This window comes from Giraffa tippelskirchi, chromosome 8, assembly GCF_054371585.1.
Source record: "Giraffa tippelskirchi isolate mGirTip1 chromosome 8, T2T-mGirTip1v1.2.pri, whole genome shotgun sequence".
Taxonomy (NCBI): Eukaryota; Metazoa; Chordata; class Mammalia; order Artiodactyla; family Giraffidae; genus Giraffa; species Giraffa tippelskirchi.
The window spans coordinates 98012280-98037616 of NC_137282.1; the positions used below are offsets into that span (position 1 = coordinate 98012280).

At 37.6% G+C, this 25337-nt stretch overlaps 1 protein-coding gene across 9 annotated transcripts in view; it reads left to right on the forward strand.

Moving 5' to 3' along the window:
* The window catches only part of RAB3C (RAB3C, member RAS oncogene family), a 376080-nt gene that overhangs the window by 216502 nt on the left and 134241 nt on the right, over window positions 1-25337 (forward strand). For all 9 annotated transcript variants that reach the window (XM_081524311.1, XM_081524309.1, XM_081524312.1 and 6 more), the window contains one exon: window positions 22314-22432. In XM_081524311.1, the coding sequence (XP_081380437.1) occupies window positions 22314-22432 (119 nt within the window). The remainder of the gene's footprint in view (window positions 1-22313; window positions 22433-25337) is intronic.

Consider the following 25337-nt stretch of genomic DNA (forward strand, 5'->3'; position numbering starts at 1 on the left):
TTGCCTTTTTATTGCAGTGTTTTATAAACTCAAAGTTTAGTGAGTAGAATATTCAATGTGTGTTTAAAATTTTAGATAATACGTTTGTCACAAAGAATGAATTATGTACCATTTACCAGAAATACAAATATATGTTTACTCAAAAGAAAATAACATGCAGGGATAAAGAATGGTCTGATCTCATCCTTGGAAATGAACAGCACACACATTCCATCTCCTCTCCTCTTGCTCCTCTTTCTTCTCCCTTCGTCTGTCTTCCTCCTTCCTTCTTTCTCTTTTCCTTTCTAAAGTAAAGATTGTAAAAGATAAAATAGCTTTGGTAGAAAAATTTAACATACAGAGGAATAAACAGAAAACAGATAACTGCTAATACTTACACATTTTTAATTAATCTTTTTTTGATATCTAGACCTATATGTCTTATTGGTCTTCCTGGTGGCTTAGACGGTAAAGCGTCTGCCTACAATGTGGGAGACCTGGGTTCGACCCCTGGGTCGGGAAGATCCTCTGGAGAAGGAAATGGCAACCCACTCCAGTACTCTTGCCTGGAAAATCCCATAGATGGAGGAGTGTAATATGTCTTATTAAACAAAACTAAAATTCTACTATAGAATTTTGTAACCTGCTAAGAATAGATTTGACTTTGACCTGGATAGTAAGTATGGTTAGAACCAGAACTTTTTGACGAAAAAATCCAGGACAACTCTGTGTTGGGTTAGCTAATACTCAGCATATATGGTAATTAAAGGTGACTTCCATGAGGAGGAAAACTGCAAAGAACTTTTAATAAAAGAAGAAAGGGATAATTCAGAAATTGCATATGCCAGCCAAATCTGAATTATCCTGATGAATAACATCAAATTTCTTTTTTATAATCCTACTTCTGAGGGCAAAAGAAGGTTTTATTTGGAATGATTGTGTCTTAGTATCCTGTTGAAGCAGTTTTTTTCCAGGCGTTCAGCCAGGATTTGAAGACATTTCTTTATTTCTTTCAAGCTACTAGTTTAATCTCAAAGTGAGGTCCACAGAGCATCTGCATCAGAATTTCCTGGAGGTTTATTCATAGTACAGGTGTCCACAAACACGCCTGTCCTCCTGAATCAGTCTTTAGTGATAGGGCCCAGGAATTGCTACTTCAACAAGTTTTGTCATATACCAAAGTTTGAGAATCACTGTACTGAAATTCATAAAACTCTTAAAAAAAATCAATGTCCTAAGCAGCTTTTTAGGGGCCCTACATTTCATTCTCCTATGAAATGAAAGTGTGTAAAGCGAAAGTCGATTAGTCGTGTCCAACTCTTTGTGACCCCATGTACTATACAGTCCATGGAATTCTCCAGGCCAGAATACTGGAGTGGGTAGCCTTTCCCTTCTCCAGGGGATCTTCCCAACCCAGGGATCGAACCCAGGTTTCCTGCGTTGCAGGCAGATTCTTTACCAGCTGAGCCACAAGTGAAGAAATAAGTTCCTTTAAAATGATTTAACCTTAGGAGTCTTTAGAATTGAGAGACCTTAAAAAGTATGTGTTCAATAATTCAATCACATTCCTATACAAATGAGGAAACTTAAAAGATGAAGTGATCTTCCTGAAGTCTCAGAGCTGGTTTGTGGGAGAGCTGAGCCTGTTACCCAGAAAGAACCTCTGACTCCAGCTCTGAAGCTCTTTCTTTCTGCAGACTGGAGTGTACTTTGATGTAGCTGCTGGGCCACTATTTCCTCATAGTAAATGCCGTTTTAATCCTTGCTTATTTACTTTTCTCATGACAAATCCTGAAACCCAGTTTCTTTATAAAGACACATTTTGGTGTTTAAAGAGAAACATGCCTGGCTTTAATGTAATTATGAAAACTGCAGAGCCATGAAATCCCCTTTGTTAACTGCATACTGCATGTAATCTGTGGTCCATAATTCTTAAGTTTGCCTGCTGGTGTACTCAGATAAGAGGAAGCAGAGAGACTCTAAATTAAAGAATTCTGATAAAATAAACTGTATAGATATCTCTATTTCCAGAGCAGGAAAAAATGTTCCTTGTTTAGTGAGATGAAAAGTAATCTAAATAGCTGAAAATAAGCTCAAGTACAGAATTCTTGAAAGCACTGAGAACCTTATAAGATGCACAGAAACAATGCTATATAGATATTGTATGGTATCACTTATATGTGGAGTCTAAAAAAGCCAAATTCATAGAAACAGAGAATTACATGGTAGCTACCAGGGGCTGGGAGGTGGGAGGATAGGAGAGATGTTGTCTAAGGGTGTAAACTGGCAGCTGGTGGATAAATAAGTCGCAGAGATCTAAGACACAGTATCATGATGATAGAAAACAGTATTTGTGGTAAATATTAAACTTGCCAAGAGACTAGATGAAAAACCAAAAACTAAAAACAAAAATGCCATACAAATGATCTGTGCTGAGTGTTTCTGGTGCTGAAATTCTCTTCCATTTCAGAACTGCAAACACAGGAAGTGTGATGAACAAATAAAATGACTTTTATTTTGTCAGAATTATTTTGGTTGCCATCTTTCCAGAAGTCAAAAGGGGACCTAGCTGTTTGTCTTTTGCATTGCTATACCTTCAGTCACTCTCCAGCTGGATATTTAGCTCCAGCTGGAATCAGAAGAAGTGGTCCCCTTGCTCAACACTGGAGCAACTGATTTGTTGGACAGTGCTGTGCTCACCATTAATCAACACCGTAAGAAACCTGCCTTACCAAATCAGAGAGGATTTCAAGCAAGTAGCTAACTGTATGCATTTCCCTTTGCTTCATTTCATGGATGGTAGGTTCAAACTGAGTGACAATACACTGTTATATTCAGAACCAAGTTCATCAAAGCAAGTGAGAACATAATTTATTGTTTCTGATCATCACTATAATCCTTTGCTTTTCCCCTCAACCTTCAATAATGATTTTTTAACGTCTGGTTATTTATGACATCATATTATACGTTAGATATTTCTTAAGGAAATCTCTGCTCTTAAAGTACGTTTAAATAAACAACAGACTAATGAAATAATTGTACATCACATAGAGTATTTTTAAGTTCTCATTTTGTGAGTAAGCGAAGCAACCTTGGCCTTTAGGAATAAAATAGCTTCTCACAAGTGAATTTTATTTCAGCAGATAGAGATAAGGGGCCAGTATTCCTCAGTGACTCAGTGGTAAATAATCAGCCTGTCAGTACAGGAGATGCAGGTTCCATCCCTGGTTTGGGAAGATCCCATGGAGAAGAAAATGGCAACCCACGCCAGTATCCTTGCCTGGAAAATTCCATGGACAGAGGAACCTGGTGGGCTACAGTCCATGGGGTCGCAAAGGAGTCGGACACGACTGAGCGACTGAACAACAACAAAAAGACAGAGATAAGTGATTGGTCCACATGTGAACTAGTCTTCTGTCTAATGGTCAGAAGTCTGCAATATCACTGTTAGAGGGCATTACTGGTAATCTACAAGGAGTTTGCTTTCTTTTATAAACTCTTAAAGTTTTTGATGATGTGCTTGATCTTGTGGCATTTGGATTTTTTATTTATTAGGAAAGGAAGTTAAGAGGCACTCAAATTCAAAACCAAGATAAAACCAATGTGTGTTTCAATGGATATTATATAGTTAAAAAGAAACCTTTTGGAGGGAGTATAAATCTCCTGGAACTGGGTTTATGGCATAGAACTACATGATGGCACCCAAGTTTGCTATTAAAAGGACTCTGAATAAAATAACTTGTTCTCAAGCATTTCTGTTCTCCTCTCACCAGTTGCTCTGATTCCCTCTATCTATCCTCCCTCTCTTCCTCTCTGAAAAGAGGCCCTCTGGTTCCTAACCTAATCTAACTTGTTTCTGGAAGTGGAGCAAATTAAATTTTACATGTTAATGTGCTTATGCCTGAAGTATCCATCTTCATATGATTGCGAGATTAGGGCTGCATTTGATTTTATGTTGACCAGCCCAACTCCTCTTATTTTCATGTTGCCCAGTGGCTTTGTAGTTCATTTAATCATTGGAGATACTGGATATTACACTGTTGGTGCCTCCAACGTAAAGTTGTGATTTTAGAACACATGATGTTTCTGTGATGATTTAGGGGATAGTTGAGGTCAACTTTTAAAAAATACATGTGAAAGTAATCTAGTGCCAGTAGCCACTGAGTGATCTAGTAATAAGTATAAAGGAAATACCAAAACTGGAAATTCTTTCTTTTTTTGCCTAAGGAGTAGCTTATTATGGCCACATTGGATGGTAAGCTTTACTCTATCACTAATTAAGAGGAGAAATCAGTCAGTTTTAGCTACAAGTTGTGCGACAATGATCTTGGAACAAGAGAGTTTGGATACCTTCCAGATAAACCTAGTTTTCACCTTTAGGATGCTTTTACCATCCTAAATTTATATCTTTAGTCACAGATAAATGACCAATCTTCCATACTGAGTCACTGAAATTTGTATGATAGGAAAAGCAGAAAATCAGTAAACAATAAGATTTATTAGGTGAAAAAATAGATTTGTAATATAATGAAGATATAACTATTTATTGGGTTTTAGAACTTCTCTGCTAAGGAGTTTCCACCTAGGGCTAAAATAAAATACGTCCAAAATCTGAGCTCCCTGTCTTTCCACAGATGTTTAGTAACTTCTTTACTTATTTGTTGCTATCAAAATCATGAATCTTCCAGTACCCAGTTTCCACAACTTGGACAGCATCTGTCATTCTCCTTTTAGAATCTTGTTCTGTAGTCTAATGCCTTATAGGAGCATGACTGTCTTCTACAGCATCCTTAACATTGCTCACCCAGCCTATGCTCAAACATGTCCAGTGATGAAATGCTTACCAGTTCATGAGGCAACCCCTTTCTTTGTTAGTAAGTTTCTCTATTTTGACCAAAATCTGTACATCTCCCATCATTTGGAACATTGAGGCAAAGGGTATTCATATTTTCTTCAAAAACCAGCTTGGATAAAGGCCCAAGCAGCATTTCAGTCATTATTTGTTTGCTTTTCTTTCCATGGCAGTTTCCAATTTTTATTGGCTTGTCTCTATTTGCTTTTTAAATTGCCTTGGACACTTTATATTGAAGTACATATTTCGGCAGAAAGAAATTTTAAAGCTCAGAGATTTTTGCCTGTCCACCTCAAACAAATTGGAAGACCATAGCAGTTATTTTGTTTCCATTTGAGAAAAAAAAAAAGATCATATTTTAGTAAAGAATAAGAATGTGTTAGACATCTTTACTTCTTGGTCACTCACTGCTGCTGCTGCTGCTGCTGCTAAGTCACTTCAGTCGTGTCCGACTCTGTGCGACCCCATAGACGGCAGCCCACCAGGCTCCTCTGTCCCTGGGATTCTCCAGGCAAGAACACTGGAGTGGGGTGCCATTTCCTTCTCCAATGCAGGAAAGTGAAAAGTGAAAGTGAAGTTGCTCAGTCGTGTCCGACTCTTAGCGACCCCATGGGTCTGCAGCCTACCAGGCTCCTCCGTCCATGGGATTTTCCAGGCAAGAGTAGTGGAGTGGGGTGCCATTGCCTTCTCCTTGGTCACTCACCACTTTATTTCAATAAGAAGGATTAACAGTGGTTTGTAGTCACATCTTTGAAAAACACTGACATTCAAAATTAGATCTATCATACCAATAATCACATATATATAATATTTTATACATATAGTATGTGGCATATGCATTATTTATATATTCTACAATGACTTTAAAAACTGAAGCTGTAAGCATGAAACCTATTTATATGTAAAACATTGCACATAAGAAAGAAAATTTTTTAAATGAAAGAGTATTTGGAAGTTACAATAACTGCCATGTATTGTTCACTCCCTAGTCTGATCTCCTATGCTAAACAGATTATCTGAGTTAGCTCATTTAATCTTCATAACAGACTTGAGAAGTAATCTATCATGATCCCATTACAGTTGAGGAAACTGAGGTATAAAGAGATGAGTTGATTTTTCTAAAGTCGCACAGCGAGTATGTGATGGAGCCCCAGTGTGAGCCCTGGTCACCTAAGCCCAGAGTCACAGGATTCAGTATTAGTCAAACCACCAGCATCAGAATGACCAAGGGTGCCTTGGGAGTAGTGCCCCTGCCCCGACTCCACACCAAATTGGCCAAAGGAGAACTGGAGTGTGGCACTGTGTTAAATGACCAAATGCCAGTTTTTAAATAAATAGGCCAGTGAGAAGGAATAGGTCTTCTAAAATTTCCCTGAAGGTGAGAGGTAACTCTCCATCGTATTTTTCCCTCAAGCCAGCTCTCAGCATCAGAATTTATTGCTGCCAGTTCCAAAAGGGGAGATACTCACCCCCATGTGATCAAGTTCTTTAGCAGTAGCTTAGAGTTGTCTCTGGGTACTAAGAATCATTTATTTGTCTTTTTATGAAGGATGATGGACCTGTGCAAATTCAGCCTTACACCCTTGCCCATCCTCCTGCCTCTCATCTTTGTGAAATAACACGCCAGGTTGAGCATGTAATCGGGCAGAATGAAGACACACAGTGATCAGACCTTGACCTTATTAGCACAGCATGATCCTCAGGCCTGGCATCTCCAGTTGGGTGGTACCCAGCTGGAGAAGTTTCTGTCTTTCCTGTAGGAGAAGGATCAGTGGATGCCAGTGCATCTGCTCTCTGACTCTGCTATCAAGTTATTCGAGCAGTAGAGTCTGTTGACATGGTAAGAAAAATATATTTGTCAGGCACACAAGTGGTAAAAGAACTTTTTGCATCAAAAGTAGAAATCTGAATTATAGTTGGAATACAAACGCTCCTTCAGGCTTCTCATGCCAGCAGCCATGTTGTTAGTGAAATTTAAATCTGGGGAGAATGCTGTTATGGGCTGCCAGATTGTTTGGCAAATGATTTAGGTCTATTTGATCTATTTGTAACACAGTGATTTTGGTAACTTTTTACTAAGAAAAAACTAAATGTTGCTTTATGCATGGGTTTTATTTCTTGTCAATAATGATTTTCTTCAACCTAGCTAATTTTACTTCTTAAATGTAAAGTGCTAACGTTTGAGTGTTTTCTGTACTATGCAGTATAAATCTGTCTATCTGTGTCCTCATTCATACAGTTCAGTACAGGTCCTATTTTATTTGCTCTGAAAATAATGTGGTTGATTTATTTGTATAGACTCCTAGAAATGTGCTTTTTCTGACTTAGTAGAAAATTTCACCCCTAAATAGCACTCAGGTTGAATAAACTCTATAGATCTTATTTTAGGTTTAGACTGTATCATGTTTTAATACAAATTTGGCCTCTCTTTTAGATTTTTCTTTTAGCTCTGTGGTCAGGTTTTATCCCTTTCAAAAGCAGCATCCTTAATAACAGTGTTAAAGGGGCTTGGAGTGCCCCCGGAGCTCTCTCCTCTCCTGACTGGCCCCTCTAACTCCCCAATGGACACTGTACAACTCACAGCCCAGCCCTTAAGACAGGATGTCTGCCTTTCCAGCTTCCCCTGTTCCTGTAGTCAGTGTCCAGGCCCCATTTCTACACCCCCCCCCCAATAAGTCCAGTTCTGTCTTGAATGAAGATTTATAAAAGAAGAATCACTTCGCATGCTCTATCACAAAGACTTTTAAACACTCAAAGTTCGTAGGAAGTCACGCGTCAGACTCCTGAGGCTTAATAAAGCTCCTTCAGTTGCTCCCCAAGGGCACATCTCTCTTTAACCCTGTAATCGTCTTTGTAGCCGGCCTCTGACCTCTGCCTCTGATTTTATTTCCTACAATTATGAAGCCAAGCCCCAGACTCAGCTGTACGTGGGTGTCTGTTCAGAACTGAACAGAAAAGAGAAAATTGCTTAAATAGCAATAAAGCTACTTTTTGATGGTTTCATCATAACCAAAAATGTAGGCAAAAAGCCAGGGTTTGTCATCTACTTAGCTATGTGATCTGCAAGACTTATTTGCAGTTACTATTCATCTTAGGAGACCCTTATAAAATCTGATGGCTTTATGCCTTATAAATTTTGATACTATAGGGTTTGGGTAGACTCCGGGAGTTGGTGATGGACAGGGAGGCCTGGCGTGCTGCGATTCACGGGGTCGCAAAGAGTCGGACACGACTGAGCGACTGAACTGAACTGACTGAATCCCATATAGAAAAGTGAGGTCACAAGGCCACCCATGAAAATGTCCCATGCCAGGCAATGAGCTTAATATTTTCTACTGACTTAACAACTTGTAAAATAATACTCAACCACTCAAAATTGCCTTGATGTTTAGATGCTTCATTTGGATATAATATCATCTCATTATCTATTTTAAATTATTTAAGATGAAGGTTATATATAAAGAAAAAATTCACTGGACCCACTTCAAAAGGAGAAATACTGGCTATTATTGATAGTAGAACTGTTTCTGGTCAAGTCAAGAAGCCTTTCCAAAGTATGCGTCTCCCTGGCCTTCGAGTGCTCCTTCCAGAGCCAGACAGTCACTTTATCCTCTGGTTGCCCAGGCCTGTTGTACAGCCAGGTGCCTGCTGTGAGCTTTCTCTCTCTGGACTCAGAGCACATGGTATGATGCTACAGCGACTCCTGTTTCTCTAGCGTCTGGTTTCTGTATTTTCATTTCCCCTTCTCTTCTATGTATTTTTTGAGACTTATTTGTTGGACGTAGTACTTATCGTTCAGTGAATCTTATCAACTACAGTGAGCAGTAGTTTGAAATGTGGGAGATGCTCTTCTAACCTTGAACCACCATTGTTATTCATTAGACCTTTTGTCTCAAAGCAGGTCAAAACAATCATAAAAAGTAAGACTGTGCAGAGGATCTTAAAGAGATCAGTAACCATAATCAAGTAATTGTCATGATAATTTAATTGTGTATTTCACCTTTGAATTCCATTCCTCTTTTATGTAAAGAAGTGTAAAGAGAAAATGAGGGTATGTACATTCTGAGTGATTCTGATGGACAACTACCTTTATGTTCTCTCTGTTCTGGGAGATGGGAGAAATAAGGAACAATGTTCTTTTGAGGAACCCAGTTGCATTTAAACAAACACTTTCTAATGGAATTTAACATGCTTCAATTCTTTACTATCTTTAACAAGTTCAATAATAATGATGTTACCTATAGCATTATACAGCTTACAGAGAATGTTTGTCATTTGCAGCTTGCAACTCAACTCAATATTAGTTACTGATTTCATTTTGGAAATTGGGAAGCTGATTCTCAGAGAGATTAGGTGATATTTCTTTCTTTTTTAAAAAGCTTTTTTATTTTGTATTGGAATATACCCGATTAACAACATTGTGACAGTTTCAGGTGAACAGCAAAGGAACTCAGCCATACATAAACATGTGTCCATTTGCCCTCAAACTCCCTTCCCATCCAGGCTGTCATATAACATTAAGCAGAGTTCCGTGTGCTGTAGCAGATCCTTGTTGGTTATCCATTTTAAATATAGCAGTATATACAAACTCCTTAACTATCCCTTTCCTCCATCCTTCTCATCTCAGCAATTTATGGCAACTATAAGTTCATTCTCTATTTCTATTTTGTGAGTAAATTCATTTGTATCATTTCTTTTTAGATTCCACATATAAGGGATGTTTTACAGTATATCCCTTTCTCTGTCTGACTGACTTCACTCAGTATGATATTCTCTAGGGACGTCCATGATTAAGTGATATTTCTCAAGTCTCTCAGCAGGTGAGTCTCAGAGCCAGGGTAGGAACGCAAGTGTTCTAACACCAAGACCTTATTTTTTCCTCTACATATTGCTGCTGCTTGAAAAAAAGAAAAGAAAAAAGAAGTTCCTATTTATTGAGCACCCAGTATACGCAAGAAACCTTACAATGTATTTATTTATTTAATCCTTACAACAACCATGAAAAGGTATATAGGTAGATAATATTATCTACATTTTTGCTAGAAAGTGAAAATTTAGAGAGGTTTAATTACTTAGTCCACCTGTTACTGAGTCATAGATTACATTTTCTTTCTTCCATGCTCTAGAAGAAATAGATCTGTTCTCAGTCTCCTAAACCAGATACTCCCAGTTTAAAGGGGAGTAGCGAATCATCTCTCCATTTGCAGTGCCTGGTGAATTTTCAGATGCCAAACAAAAGCCTGTGCAATACATAACAATAGACACTGTTTCAGTCCCTTCAGGGAGATTGAGGTAGGTACATAAAAGAATAAACAGCAATGCCAGTCTCTTCACTCCCTGTCACTTCTGTGGTCTTTCCATGATCCCCACTGTGGTTGAGTCTGCTAACCACCTTTCCTCTGCCCTTCAAAACCTACTCATCCCTGAGGACCTACCTTACCTTTTCCTGGAGCCATTTCCAGCACATTTCAGTCGATCCCTGCTTTGATTCCTCTAGCACATACTGCACACATCATACAATAAACACTGCTAATACGACCAGGGCTCGGATCACTTTATGTGCTTTGTTTTGCCAGTTTGTGGGAAATGTAAATTTTTTGATTTGGAGATTATATCACATGGGTACATATTTTATATTTTTCTCAGTACCCAGCACAACGTTAGGAATATAGATTTACACTGTTTGAATAGTTTTTAGTAAGAAGTTAACCCAGTCAGAATATTGATTTGTTAAGACAACCTGACTTTTTCCTTGTATAAATCTTGACCCCCCCCAAACTTAAATCTCACCTAGGCACTAAATTGAGGCTAAGTTAAGAACAAGTTTTAGTCTTTGGTTAAGACAGTCTAGAAGAATAAGAAGAATAGCTATTTGATAAGACTTCTTAAAAAAAGATATACTTGAATTCTACTGAAGATAAACACAAGATCAAGAGGACAAGCATGTGGAGGCATGAACACACAGAAGTCCGAAAACCATAGGGAGAAGTTGAGAAAGTTGGTCAAATTCTAACACAAAGGGAACAAAAAGAAGAATGAACACACACGATAGTATAAAGATAAAATTGGAAAGGGATGGCAGGGTCAAATGAAAAAGAGCCTAAGGAATTTGGACTTCATCCTTAGGCTTAAAGGAAGACATAGGATGGTTTAGTACAGAGAATAAACAGAATTACTTAGGTGGTAGGTGGGGAGTGAGCTCAAACATTAGTTCCTTAGGGAATGGGCAACATCAGGAAGGAGAGAAGGGCATGTAAAAGAGGCAGCTGCTACCAGCTTCAGCCTCAGTGGCCACACAGCAATTTGTTACCAGCTTTTTGCATTTTTCAAAAGAAATTGGAAGTCTAGGCTTTTGTGTAAAAATCTCCACATTTTTAAATGTTGGCTTGAAAGTTTTTAATGACTGTGTTAATCAAATGAAACACTTCAGTGAGTCAGATGCAGTAACACATCCCTTCTCAGCACAGGTAACAAAAGAAAGCTGATTAGAGGGAAAAATGAGCTGAATGGCTAATGTGAAGATTTACGAGAACAGAGGCCTCAGGAGGCACAGAAACACTCCTCTTCCAGAGGCAGACTCATGCAACAGCCGTATATTTTATACTCAGTTCTGCTCTCATTTTAAAACTAACAAGTTTTACAGCGTATGACTCAGCTGACCTTTAGAACTGTTTCAGACCTTTCTTCAAACTCCTAAGAACTGACAGCAACCATGTCAGAAACTATGAACTTGTTTTATTGATCCAGACATGGTTTCAAATATGAATTAAATTGAAAAAGTTCTAGAAGACTTTTGGGTCAATAAAGTCATTATTTAAGTGTTCACTGATCTACCACAGGGCATATCCTGGCATATTCCTGGGCAGCCCAGGCTGTGGGGTCACCCTATTTATCTGATATCTAATTGTTTATCTAACTGTAACTCCAAAGTAAAGGAGGGGAAAAAGAATGGAAGAAAAGTAGTTTGAATAGATAGTGACTGGATTTTTTTCTAAAATTTTGAAAGACAAAAATTCTCAAAATAGGGGATCACAGTGAACCTGAAGCAACATAGATAAAAGAATTGTAAGTGTAGCCACATCATGGAAACTGAAAACCTCCAAAGATGAAGGAAACTCTTACAGCTTCAGAGAAAAGAGTTTACCTAAAATAGAACAATGAGTAGAGTGATAGCATATTTTTAAATGTGAACTGAAGTCTATAAACCTTAGCATAATGCTATAAAGAACAAATAAAGTATAACTAGAATTTATACCCAGAAATACATATTTTTGAACATTATTCATGAATGATTTCAATAAATACATTTTCAGACATGCAGGAAGAGAATGTTTACTACAAAAGACCTTTAGTGAGATTTCTGAAGAGTGCATTTCAGAAATATGAAAGGATAGTTTCAGTAAGAAAAAAATTGTGAGCAGGGAAACTGGAAAATAAGGATAAATATAAATGAATAATATCTGTGTAAAACATAATAGTGTCTAATATAGGGGGTAAAAAGTCAAGATGTAATTAGAACATGGACCACTGTACATATTATTATGTACAATGGAAAAGAATGAATGACATTATTCTAAATACTTGAATTTGGGGAAATAAATATATAATTAAATTTTTTGAACATATATTTTGAAATTTGAGAAAATCACTTCATGTAACAGGTATAACCTCCAAACTAATAAAGAGAAGAATAAAATTAGGGAAAAAATGAAAAGCATTCAACCAAAGAGAAAGCAGGAAATAAACAAAAAGAAATATAGGAATATCAACACAAATATCATAAAATAAGATAGGAAACATCTATGCAAAGATTTTGGGCTTCCCTCATAGCTCAGTCGGTAAAGAATCTGCCTGCAATGCAGGAGACCAGGTTCAATTCCTGGGTTGGGAAGATATCCTGGAGAAGGAAATGGCAACCCACTCCAGTATTCTTGCCTGGAGAATCCCAGGGACAGAGGAGCCTGGCAGGCTACAGTCCATGGGGTCACAAGAGTCAGACATGACATAGCAACTAAACCACCACTACCATGCAAAGATGTTGGTAACTAGAGTAAATATTAATGGACAGATTTCACCAGTAAAACGATACTGATGCACTAGACCAAAAATCCTGTGAGAGGGGGAAAATGTATTTAAAGACATTCTGTGACTTGAGAGCTGAAACAAGACTTAGAAAATTTACTTTCTCATTTACAAATGAGGACATCAGAGCCCAGAGAGGCAAGTGAGATAACCAAGTTCACACAAGGGCCAAATATTCAGCCAGAACTTGACTCCCAATAGGATACTCTGCTAAACTACAGTTGTTGTGTATTTGTTTGTTTGTTTTTTTTTGAAAAAAATGTATTTAGTATTTATAGACCAAATACTGAGGAGAAAATCTGTGAGGTTGATATTGTGATTAAAAGATTTAAAATGCTAGTGACATACTAAATTTAAGAGAATTGCACTGACTTATTTGAGCAAGATAAATTTGAGCTACCTCTGTGTTACAATGATGGAAATGTCATTCTAGGGAGCAAGAGTGTGGTCAGGGTTTCCAGGGAAGGTAGAGCTATTTATAGACTACCTTTGAAACTGTGCAGATAGTACGGTACAGGATGATGAGAGAGAATGAAGATCAGAAGCCTGTGCAAAACCTTCAAGAGGTGGGCAGAAAAAGGAGCTTGCAAAGATAAACTTAAGAAGAAAATTCACAGACTAAAGAAAAAGTAGAAAAACATGTCCTGAAAGAGTGGATTGGGACTAGACACAGCACAATTGCTTGAAGAATGAATGGAGTTTAAAAATATGAAGCTGACAAAGATTGAAAGCACATACATGGAACAAGTGTTAAATAGCCAAGTGATAATATCAAACATAGACCTAGAGTGAAAAATGTAATGTAAATTCTTCAATCTTCAGCCTGATATTCAGGAAGAGGACTAGATTTGTGTGAGAAGAGCTGGACTTTCGTGTAACGTGTCATATTCTACTGCTTTGATTTGGAACCAGTGCCTAACCTCTTTTGGCGGGGGAAGATTTGAAAGAATTTTATGGTAAACACATGTTCATCACTTACATTGTACAATTAACCTAGATTCTACCATTTTACTTTATCACATGTTGCTCCATCCCTCTATCCATTCATTTATCCATCTTATTTTCATTAATGTATTTCATAGTTAGTTGCAGACATCATTATACTTCATTCCTAAACACTTCAACATAAGACTGAGTTTTATTAAAAAAAAACTAGCTCTCCCTTAAAGTTCAGATAAGTAAAATTGATATTACTTATTGATAAGTATTGATAATTACTTATTGATAAGTAAAATTATGAACTATAGTAACCTCCTGCATGTTTTATAACTTCTCATAATTATCTGATCAAGATTCTTGAACAAACACTTACAATTTGGTGGGCAGTAAAACAATTTGAAAGCAGCATTTTTGTATGACTGATAGAAAAAACAGAACCTGTGCCTAACCTCTTTATTTCTCAGTTCCATCATCTATAAAATAGTCTCCTCTGAGAAAATAATTAATTGGAATGATATTTGGGAATGTGGTTTGAAATGTGTAAAACTTTTCTTAAGTCCATATTCTTCATGTTGTTGTTGTTGTTATATTTCATTGGTAGGTAGTTTTGGTGAAGAGTCTAAACCTACTGGTGTTAAATACCATGCACTGGTATTATTTTTATCTAAACCCTGTTTTCAGTGATAACTCTGTCCAATGTCCTGTGCCTATCCACAAACCACAATTTGAACAGATCCCATTTCTAGTCTTTCTCTTTTTATTAAAAAAAAAAAAAAAAAGCTCAGGCAGGGCACAGATAAGATTTTTAGGGCAATGGAACTACTCCGTGTGTTTCTATAATGGTGGATAAATGTCATCGTAAAATGGTCCAAACCATGCAATGTACACCACCGAGAGCGAACCCCAGTGTAAACTGTGGACTGTGAGCGGTGACGATGTGTCAGTGTAGGTGTAACATCATCAGCTATAACACATGTGCTGCTCTGGAGAGCAGGCTATGCAGGTGTGGGGCAGAGGGTATATGGGAAATCTCTGTGCCTTCTGTTCAATTTTGCTGTGACCCTAAATCTATTCTGAAAAATACATAGTCTATTTTAAAACCTCAGCATTTTTGATCCTAGTTTAAAATCCTCTTGTCATATCCAATTTAACGCATATTCTTCCCTCAAATCTGGCTATATTCCCAGAGATTGGTCGTGTAATAGGAAGAGAGACTTGAGTCACCCTTTCACCTCTTCTGTTCTTCCTTTTTTTCTAGTTCTTACGCTTCAGGGACCAGCGAAGGGCTAGGAAACCTTAGGCAGATGACTCTGCCGGAAGTAGTCGTGAGTTACAGTTCCCTCTTGGCTTCTCCAGCTAAGCCCATGTAACCTTCTGTGTGGCACATATCTGAACGCTGGTTCCCTCATGTGGGAGGTTCAGGGAGCCTTGCAGGGCTCTCCCACTGCTCCGTGTCGTGACAAGGAAGGTTGGTTCAGGGTCTCTCCCTTTTAACATTCATTTAGCCCCTCCTGCCTCTGGTAGTAATCCTTGTCACCTCCCGCGCCTCATCCAGGAGACAGCCTTCTCAGAGGTGGGTTCATGGCAAGATGTCTCAAGAGCAGCTGCCTGCTGTGGTGTTTACTGATACATGGGGAACTCACCTAGCCATGCTAACCAGCGGGAAGTCAGGCGTCTCTATTGCCTCCCCTCCTCCACCCTGCCTCTCTCTCCAGTTCTCAGATACCTAATGTCAGCAGTTCCATTGTTTGAGCAGACACCCATCCATCCATCCATCCATCCATCCATCCAACTGGCACACGTGGGGATGAAACCTCCATCCCTTTGTAAGGAATATGGTTGGAGGTTTTTTTATTATTATTTAATTAATGTTAGTTTTTTAATTTATTTTTTAACTGGAGGAAAATTGCTTTACAATATTGTGTTAGTTTCTGCCATACAACAACTCAAATCAATCATAATTTTATATATATATATATATATATATATATACACACACACACACACACACACACACACACCTTTAGTTCCCAATTTTAGGGCAACACTAAGAATCCCACTCAAAAGCCTATTATCCTTTAAAACATAGAGCACTTGATCTGATGGCAAGCATTTGAATTGCATTCTGTGAAGAAAAGCAATCACTAATTTTGATGAAAAGCTCTGAGCTGCCTGCATTTAAATGTTTATGCCCTAGGTTTTGACAAAGTTGAACATAATCAAAATCCTACTGGGAAGAAGACTGTCAGAAAGATTAATTAGAAAGAAAGCAAAAATGGCGCCTTTCTCTGCCTTTTTGTTACTCATCCTTAGATAACAAGCTCTTAAAATGAATGAAGATGTCTTTACATGGTTTTGATTATAAATTTTATAAAGGTCTTGAAAAGAGTTCATCTGAGCATTGAAATGGCATTTTCTGAAAAGTGTCTCCAACTTTTCGTGAGCAGAAACACACAATTGGTAGATGTGTTTTGGTCTCACTGACAATAGAGTCTAAGGCCCCCTATAAAAGAGCTATATACAACTGTTCCTCTCTTCCAGAAAAGATGGATTGCCATGGCAACACTGCCAAGAAATAATAGGTCAAGTTTTATCCTTTTGCCTCAGGCTTGTTTTATTAGGTTTTACTTGGAAGTGAATGCCATTGTAAAATGAAGGATTGGGTGTTTCAAAGTTAAACATCATGCCAAGAAAATCTGATCGATAAAATTGGCTGATGTGAGGAGGATGGATAAAGGACAATAGGTAGGAAGAACCTCTAAATTGATCAAAGAATTATTTAGAGGCCAGTTTATTAGAACCCTCTTCTAAAATGTTGGCTTGATTTACAGATGCTTGTATAACTAAGTGTGTGAAAATGAATTCATAGCGACTGTTTGTAAAAGATCAGTAGGGAAAAATGGTTTGTAAATTTCATCTTAATGGAAGATTACCTGCAGTAAGGAAAAAAGTTCTTATTCCAAAAATAAACGTGCAGCAAGAGAGCATAAAATATTTAAGCTCTCTGTTTTGCTTACTATTTTCATCAGAGTGTGTTCTGTGCTGCTTTATGCCTGCCTATTTATGGAAATGAAAAAAATAAATACGACTGGGAGGGAAGTAATAGCACATAAAAGAAGTAATATATGATAATCAACATTTTGTTTCTGTTGTTTTGGAAGGTAGTGTCTCAGTATATGTTATGACTTTAGGTTTTCCTGTAACAGCACTTCAATCATGTGGGGATAAAATTCAAGCATGAAGCAGTATATAGTATGTATCACTTCAAGGAATGGTGCTCTGTCCTTATAATAACAATATACGTATGTATTCATATACAGTAAGATCTACTTTTTTAAAGCAATAAGACATATCAACTCAGCTTTTTTGAGTAGAATTAATTTTCATAAGTGGAATATAGTTATGCATTTTGGCCTAACATCTTCATGAGACTATTTCAGGGTTCTCCAATAGACCACTGTTAACCTTCTGTATTTTCTCTCCTGTAAAGTAGTAAAAGGGTATGTAGATAGCTGTGAAATTTATATTGCTTTTGCCCTGATCATGCAGATTGCAAACTAGGGTCAGTGACTGCATTAGTTTCCTACGGCTGCCATAATGAAGTACCACAAACTGGGTGGCTTAAAACAACAGGAATTTATTGCCTCACAGTTCTGGAGGCGAGAAGTCCTAAATTAAGGTGTCACAGGGCTATGCTCTCTCTCAGGCTCCAGAGGGAGAGTTCATTTCATGCCTCTCTTCCCAGCAATCTCTGCGGTTTCCTGGTTTGTGGTTATATCAGTCCAGTCTCTGCTACTGGCTTCAAATGGCCTTCTCTGTCTCTGTTCTCTTTTCACCAGTCACAGGATTAGAATCCACCATAATCCACTGGGAACTCATCATAACTAGATTACATCTGCCAAGACCCTACTTCTAAATAAGATCCCATTCACAGGTTCTAAGGGTAGGAATTCACATATCTTCTGGGAGGAACACAATGCAACCCATAACTGTGACTCTGAATTGGAGATGGTCTCAATTACAATTTTAAATTGCTGTGCTGTCTGGTACTTTAGAAATGATATATGTCTAATATTTTATAGACATGTAAGGAATAGGATATCCTGATTAATGAAGTGTTTTTGAAGTGTAGAATTGTTAAATATACAAAAATATGTCTAGAATAGATGCATTTAATAAGTATTATCATAGTTTGTAACTGGTAATAGGTATTCACTTACTGTTTATTGAATCAATCAATCAACCAATCATTAATAATCATCATTAATATTAAATTATATTCAGCATAATTTAATCTTCCTTTGATAATTGAAAATAATTCCTGCAGGTAAAAGGGTAGCAAGGTCCAAGTTAAAGGATCACTACTTGCTTGAATGCTAAATGACTGAATGTTTATTCCATTTCACATATTTGTATCTATTAGGAAGTTCATTAGATAAAATGTGTTTTATGTCTTAGGTTTCAATGTTCTCATCCTACTGTACATTGCTATTGATTTTCTCAGATTATTACATATTATTTCCTTTGATTAACACCAATGTGTTATGATTTGATTTCTCCACCTATAAAATGACCTACTTTACCATGTATCAGGATTGTCTGTCCTTCAATCCATTTTTCTTTGTCTAGACACTCAATAAAATGTGTTTTGATGGTAGTGATACTATTTGAGTTATGTTTCTTTACTAATGGTTAGTTCCATTTTCTGTTTAATTCAATACAGAAAGAAGTAACCACCAAAACAAGAAAGCGAATTACAATATAACCCATATCTTACAAATGAAAGCTATTTCCTCAGTCTAAAACTGCATATTATCTCTGTGTGGCTTCAAAAGTGATTGAGAATACACTACATGCAGTTAAAAAAATAAAATGTTTCACCAGAGAAAGAAAACGTAAGGCAAAAGCAGACAAAAATGTCAAAATTCAAAACTGAAAATGGTCCTAGCTACTACTGATCAAACTGCTAATGTTTTCCATTTTAGAGTTCTTTTCTTGACAGGTATTCAAGTATTTGCTAATCAAACTTGTCATTAAAGCCAAAAATTCCTAAGAGCATGATTGAGAAATCAAAATATTTAAGCCAGCTAAAATGATTTTATTTTTCCTTAAGAGAGAGAAAAATGAAAGCTAACTCTTTGGAAGAAAGTTTTGATTTTTCAATCATATTTTTATCCCTCATCTTTTTGTGCAAAAGATTTCCAGTTGTGATTTTTCAATCACCAGAAGCCTACAGTTGTAGAAAACCAGCAGGTGCTCCTAGTTATTAGAATCAACTGGGCAGAGGAACAAGGCAAAACCAGGGTTTAGAGCCATTTTCCTGAGCAGATTGAGAAGAGGTACCATTTTAGTTACCTTTCAAGATTCTCACATTTAATTACATTAGTGGCACTTGACATTGTAAATGCTATTTTCTTTCCAGTATAACCTTCTATCATTATTAGTAAATGTCAGATGTAATGAGGTGTTTTTTTTTCTGACTCCTTTTTCTTCCTAATATAGTGGGAGAGAAAGTGCTAATGAGTTTGGAACCTCAAATTGTTTTCAATGCTCAAAACCAGTGCGGAGCCTATTTAGTGTCTGTTTATTAGCTTAGTTTTACTCTTTATTTTCTTTGCATCTGGAAAGGAAATTTCCTCTTTGTATTTCTTACTACATGTCCTTTACTTGGTGCAATTTCTTATTCTCCTTGAGAGCTTTTGGGTGACAACTACCTCAAATTAGACTGTGTTTCTGGGTTCAAGTCAGAATCCTGTGGAAGATCCTGTCCCTTGCTGTGACTTAACTGCTGTCTGAAAGCTTCTGTTTTGTTTTGTTTTTTTTCTTGAAAGCTGTTTTTGTCCCCTTCTCTCTATTTTTAAATTTTGATACATAATGGCTGTCTGACCCTGTGGTTTCCTGTAACATCTCAATCATAATATAACACAACCTTGATTTCTGCTCCCTTGAAGATGAAATACACTCAGTATGAAGTTGATGTGTTTTATAACACTAGACCTAGTTTCTTTACTGTCAAAATAAAATTAACATCTTATGAAAAAGGAAACCATCACTGAAGGAGGTCAAGAAGAAAGAGATAATGCCATAGTTTTTCAACACAACATTATTCAGTGTCTGTGTTGAAGACATGCTTGACAGGAAGGGTCTGGGTCACCTTTTAGCAGTGGCTCAGGCATCTTGGCTGTTTTCTCCTATGAGAAATTAGGGGAAAGCTGTCTATTGTCTAGAAAAAGCAGCAGAAAGGGGTCCCCAACATATAAGAAGGCTACTCAGTCAACTTTACCAAGAGATAAAGAAAGCTATTTAAAGTTACTTCACAGTAGGAAAAAAAGGTAATTTTATAGATAATGTATTCTGAAAAATTATGAACCCAAGACAAAAGTGCCCAAGTTTTAAAATAGGATAACTAGTTGTAAGGGGTTGTGTACCCCAGAGAGCTAAAATATATTACACAATCTCTGATTATACCTTGCTTTTTAAACACCATTTCATTTCATTCTCTAACTTTCCTCTTTATTTAACAATTGGATATACTGTTACTGGAATTAGATCCAATGAATATCCAAGAATATCCAAATAAGCTCAAGATTGGATTCTTTGTCTGATAAATTTGTGTTTTTGTCCCAATTACATGCAGTTTTTGATATCGAAGGTTATTGCTAACATCTACACATTCATATTTATAAAATGCTAAGCAAAGTACAGTAAAATAATCAAATATTATCTGATTCACATCATTTCAATTTTATTTTTAAGAGTTTTTTTCTATGTTCAAGAAATGATCAGATTTTCATGTGGTGAAATCTAGACTTTCTTTTTGTTTTCTGCCAATTGGTGGTATGTTCTGAAAGACCTTCCTTGCTTGTTTTGCTTTATTTTTGCTATTTTGAGTACCATAATCTTTTTCATCTTATCTTTGGAAACTTATTTCAATAACATTACCTAATAAATACCTCTAATCAGGCCAGTCTTATCCCTGCTCCACAAGTAGAGTATAATTTTTTCTGACTTTATGCACAGTCATACCCTTTGCTAATTTTCAAGCTTTATTTCACACCCCCACATTCTCCTGAAATCATTTGCTGATTTCCTCGGCCTCTTTAGTCACCCTTCTCTGAATTTTCAGGGGCCAAATAGAATCAATCACACGAATTAGGAGAAAATTGTTAGCAGTCTTGAAATCCTGCTGTTAGTTCGAGGTGTCGTGTATGCATCTGAGAGGGAGGGGGCTACAGGCAAGGAACGGCATCTCCAATGAGAATCTGTTTGAGACCCAGGAGGTGCACACTTCATTTTAATGTGAAAGGAACCTCTTCTTGTATCATCCAACACATTAGCTTTCCCTTCAGGGCTTGGAACTGGGATCCATTTTGTTTACAAAGGAGACATCTCTGGGAGAAAGGAGGAAAGAGGACCCAGACTGAAGTCAGAAAGAAGGTAACATCTCTGTCCAAAATGCTAAGCATCAAGAATAGTAGGATGGAGAAATCAGAGCTCAGTCTCCTGGGAAAGTGGCGAAGAGGGAAACCAAGGAGCACTGGGTTGTAAGTGATACCCCAGATCCTAAGAAGACAAAGGGCAAGAGTTAGCTGAATAATAATTTCCTCAGCTACATTGTGCAGTGTCCATGACATATACGGGTCACTCCAGGGGTGCCTCTAATTCTCAGTTTTCCCTGCTGCATGTGGCTCTTTTGCAGGTTCTGAACACCTGCATTTGTAAGCTGCCATGTGCCATCCTGTGTTAGATTTAACCTGCCCAAATTTCAGGAATAACAGCCAGGTCTTGAGGTTTATTGGCCACTTTTGTGTGTCAGGCTCTATGAAGCACTTGCAATACATTATATCATGTCACCCTAACAAACATGCTAGACTTTAGGGGGTTTAAGTTAATAGAGGTTCAGTGGTTTGTGCATGTCCCCCCAGTTCTCTAATGGGAGACTGGGAACTCCTCATATGTCCAACTCAAATACTCATACGAAGCAGGTATTTTTATTCTCATTTTACTGTTGAATAAACTGAACCTACACTGCCAGTTTTTAAATGCAGACACTTTTTCATAAATTTCTTTTTTCCCTCCACAGAGACTTGTACTTAGCAGACAGACAGTGAATACATAATGATGGAGTTAATGTACTCCTCTGGTTTTAAATTATACAAAAAGCCACAGATTTTTATATGTATGAACTATCTTCTTTTCTATAGTTAGGTGCTGCTTAATGGGAATGAACAAATGTAGAAGGTACTCTGAGCTAGCCCTTTACCCCCAAAAAAGATTTTCTCATAATACTGCAGAGCTGCCCTATGAAAATGATTAGGAAAATCAAGACTGAAAAACATATACTGCTAGACATTGCAAGTACAATGTAGACTCTCTGTTATAACCATTTGGGGAATAATTAATCACTCCCCAAAAGATGTATTGCTTCAGTTTTTGAGAGATTGTTATTTTTATTTTGTAGGACACAGCAGGCCAGGAAAGATACAGGACTATCACCACAGCCTATTATCGCGGGGCCATGGGCTTTATTTTGATGTATGACATCACAAATGAAGAATCCTTCAATGCAGTACAGGACTGGTAAGTAACAGCAAATGTTCCCATTACTAATAATGATAATTTTCTTTTTTCATTCAACTCTTTCTCTCTCCTCAAAACAGTGACCACACCACAATATAATATGTATATTTTTTATGTACTGTGATCCCAATTGTGTTTCAGAAAGCCGATAAGGGCTAGCTATGCTCAGACTCATTATGGGAGTATTGATGAAAAATCATTTTGGTGATTTTGCTAGTTTTGTTCACTCCAGCACTTTGTATCCTGTTGTCTTTAGTTCCATGGGGACAAGTACATTGCTTTCAGTTTTTCAAAGCACAGATAATGAAAAATTTGGAAGTATACAGGTCTAAATTAGGGATCTGGAAACCATCATGCATAGGCCAAATCTGGCCTATGCACCACAACTGGCTCACCACTTGTTTTATAAATAAAGTTTTGTTAGAAGGGCTTCCCTGGTGGTGCGGTGGCTAGGACTCTATACTCTCAATGCAGGGGCCCCAGGTTCTGTCCCTGGTCAGGGAACTAGATCCCATGTGCTGCAGCTAAGGGTTTCCATGCCACAACTAAAGATTCCATGATGAAGACAGAAGATCTCGTGCCACAAGTAGGACCCGGTGTGGCCAAATAAATAAATAAATATTTAAAAAATTTTTTATTAAAACTCAACCAGGCTCAGTTACTTATTGTCTATGGCTGCTTTCACGTACAACAGAGTTAGGTAGCTGTAATAGTGACCATATAGCCCACAAGCCTAAAACATTTTCTCTCTGGCGGTTTACAGTAAAAGTTTGCTGACTCCTTATCTGGATTTGTTAATTTTATGCTTTTCTTCAAACTGAAAATTTCCAAAGGATTGGGATGAAGAAAAAGATAAAACTGAAACCTTTCTTTACTCCCAGTTACATCAAACCATGTGACAACACCTGTGATAAACGTGATTTGCAGGGCTGGGGGTGGGAGGTGGGAATACAGTTGACTGCCATCAGGGTTGCAGCTCCTTCAACCTATTCTACCCCACCTTCGGAGGAGACATTGAAGAGCCAATGGTCATGGTCATGATCAAGAATTAAAGCAGCAGAGTGGAATTTCTACTTATCTGTGGAAAGAGCCAGAGTTATGGGCTTTGTGTGGTATTAGGAGGAAAGTGAGCTTAATGGTAGAACCAGGGCTCAACAGACTCCACATTTTAACATACATAGTCACAGCTTGTCTTATTGAAGGAAAAACTAGCAATATACAGGTAAAATAAACGCCATTTTTTTTTCTATTTTAATGACAGTATTATCCAAAATGATTTATTTACTTGTGTATTAGCTCAGTGAAGGTCATGCTCAGTCGCTCAGACATGTCCCACTCTTTGCAACCTCATGGTCTGTAGCCCACCAGGTTCCTCTGTCTATGGAATTTTCCCAGCAAGAATACTGGAGTGGGTTACCATTTCCTCTTCCAGGGGATCTTCCCAACCCAGGGGTCGAACCCATGTCTCCTGCATCTCTACATTGGCAGGTGTATTCTTTACCACTGAGCCACTTGGGAAGCCCTCAGTGAAGGTCAGATGCTATTAAAAATTTACATTTGCAATAATAAATGTACAATAATAATTGTACATTTGCAGTTTACATTTGCAATCTAAAGATTGCTTTTTAAAATTCATATTGCTTATCTGAGAAAGCACCTATATCCTTCTTATTTACACACACACACACACACACACACACACACACACACACACACACTTAAAATACCAAAAATAAAACTAATACCACTAACAATAGTAATTCAAAAGACAAGCTTAAGACCTCTATGAAAAAGTACCTATCTTCACTAAAGGGCATAGAAGAAGGCTTAAGTACTCCCCTCTTTTTAGTAGACTGAATATTGTAAAAAATGCCAGTTCTTCACAAATAAATTCATGAACTCAAGGCAATCCCAATCAAATACCAGGAGGTCTGGCACAAAATGGAATGAAACAGAGAGTCCAGATATTGACACAAAGCCATTTGGGATTTACTGTATGATAAAAGTAGCATTTCAAATTAGTAACAAAATGGTTGGTTCAGTTAATACTGTGGTGCTACCCAGTGCCACCCATCGCTCTGGCACGCATACTGCTGTACAAAATGGTCATTTTAACTTTGACTATTTCCTCTCAGGACACGATAAGACCCGGGAGTGTTCATGAATTAGATTTCAGATACCAGGGTTCTTAAGTCGATTTGTACCCATACTTGTGGCCCATTTTTTCCAATGACTCTGGGAAGAGATGGATCTATTGAGTTCTGTGAAACCACCTGATAACAGTGTAGGAGCCATCCCAGCAGTACCCCTGACTCTTGCATTAGAAACACTATGAAAAAGTACATCTTCCCCATGCCCTCCTCCATGCCTTCCCTCTGCAGCCCTGCCCAGCTCCCTCCCCTGTCAATTCTTCTTCTTCTCCAGTTCTCTAACTATTTGGCTCTACTGACCCACTCTTTCCTTTGAATCTCTGATTCCTGTCCTCTTAGAAGCACATTTCCCAGATTAATCTTATCTCTCTCTGACTGCTCCTCTTTCTACCTCCTAGCTTTCACTTCTTGCCTCACCCAGCCAAGGGTAAGCATCCTCTCCTGGCTTTTTTTTCCTGGGCTTATTCTGTTTCCTTGGCCATCTTATCCATTCACACACATCATCATCACTTATATCAGATGATTCCCAACTTTAAATATGGGGCCCCAGTCTGTCTTCTGAAGTGCAATGTTCCATTTCCTGCTATCTCCTTCTGGCATTTCAGAATCAGTTGTATTTACCTGAAACTGCTCACCTTCCTGGCTTCAGCTTTTGCTGTTCATTGAGGCGACAATGCTTTGCCACCCAGATTCCACCTTGAATCCAACTCTAACTTCTGCCCATCCCAGTCTAGGGCCTGATCTTGTATATTAAC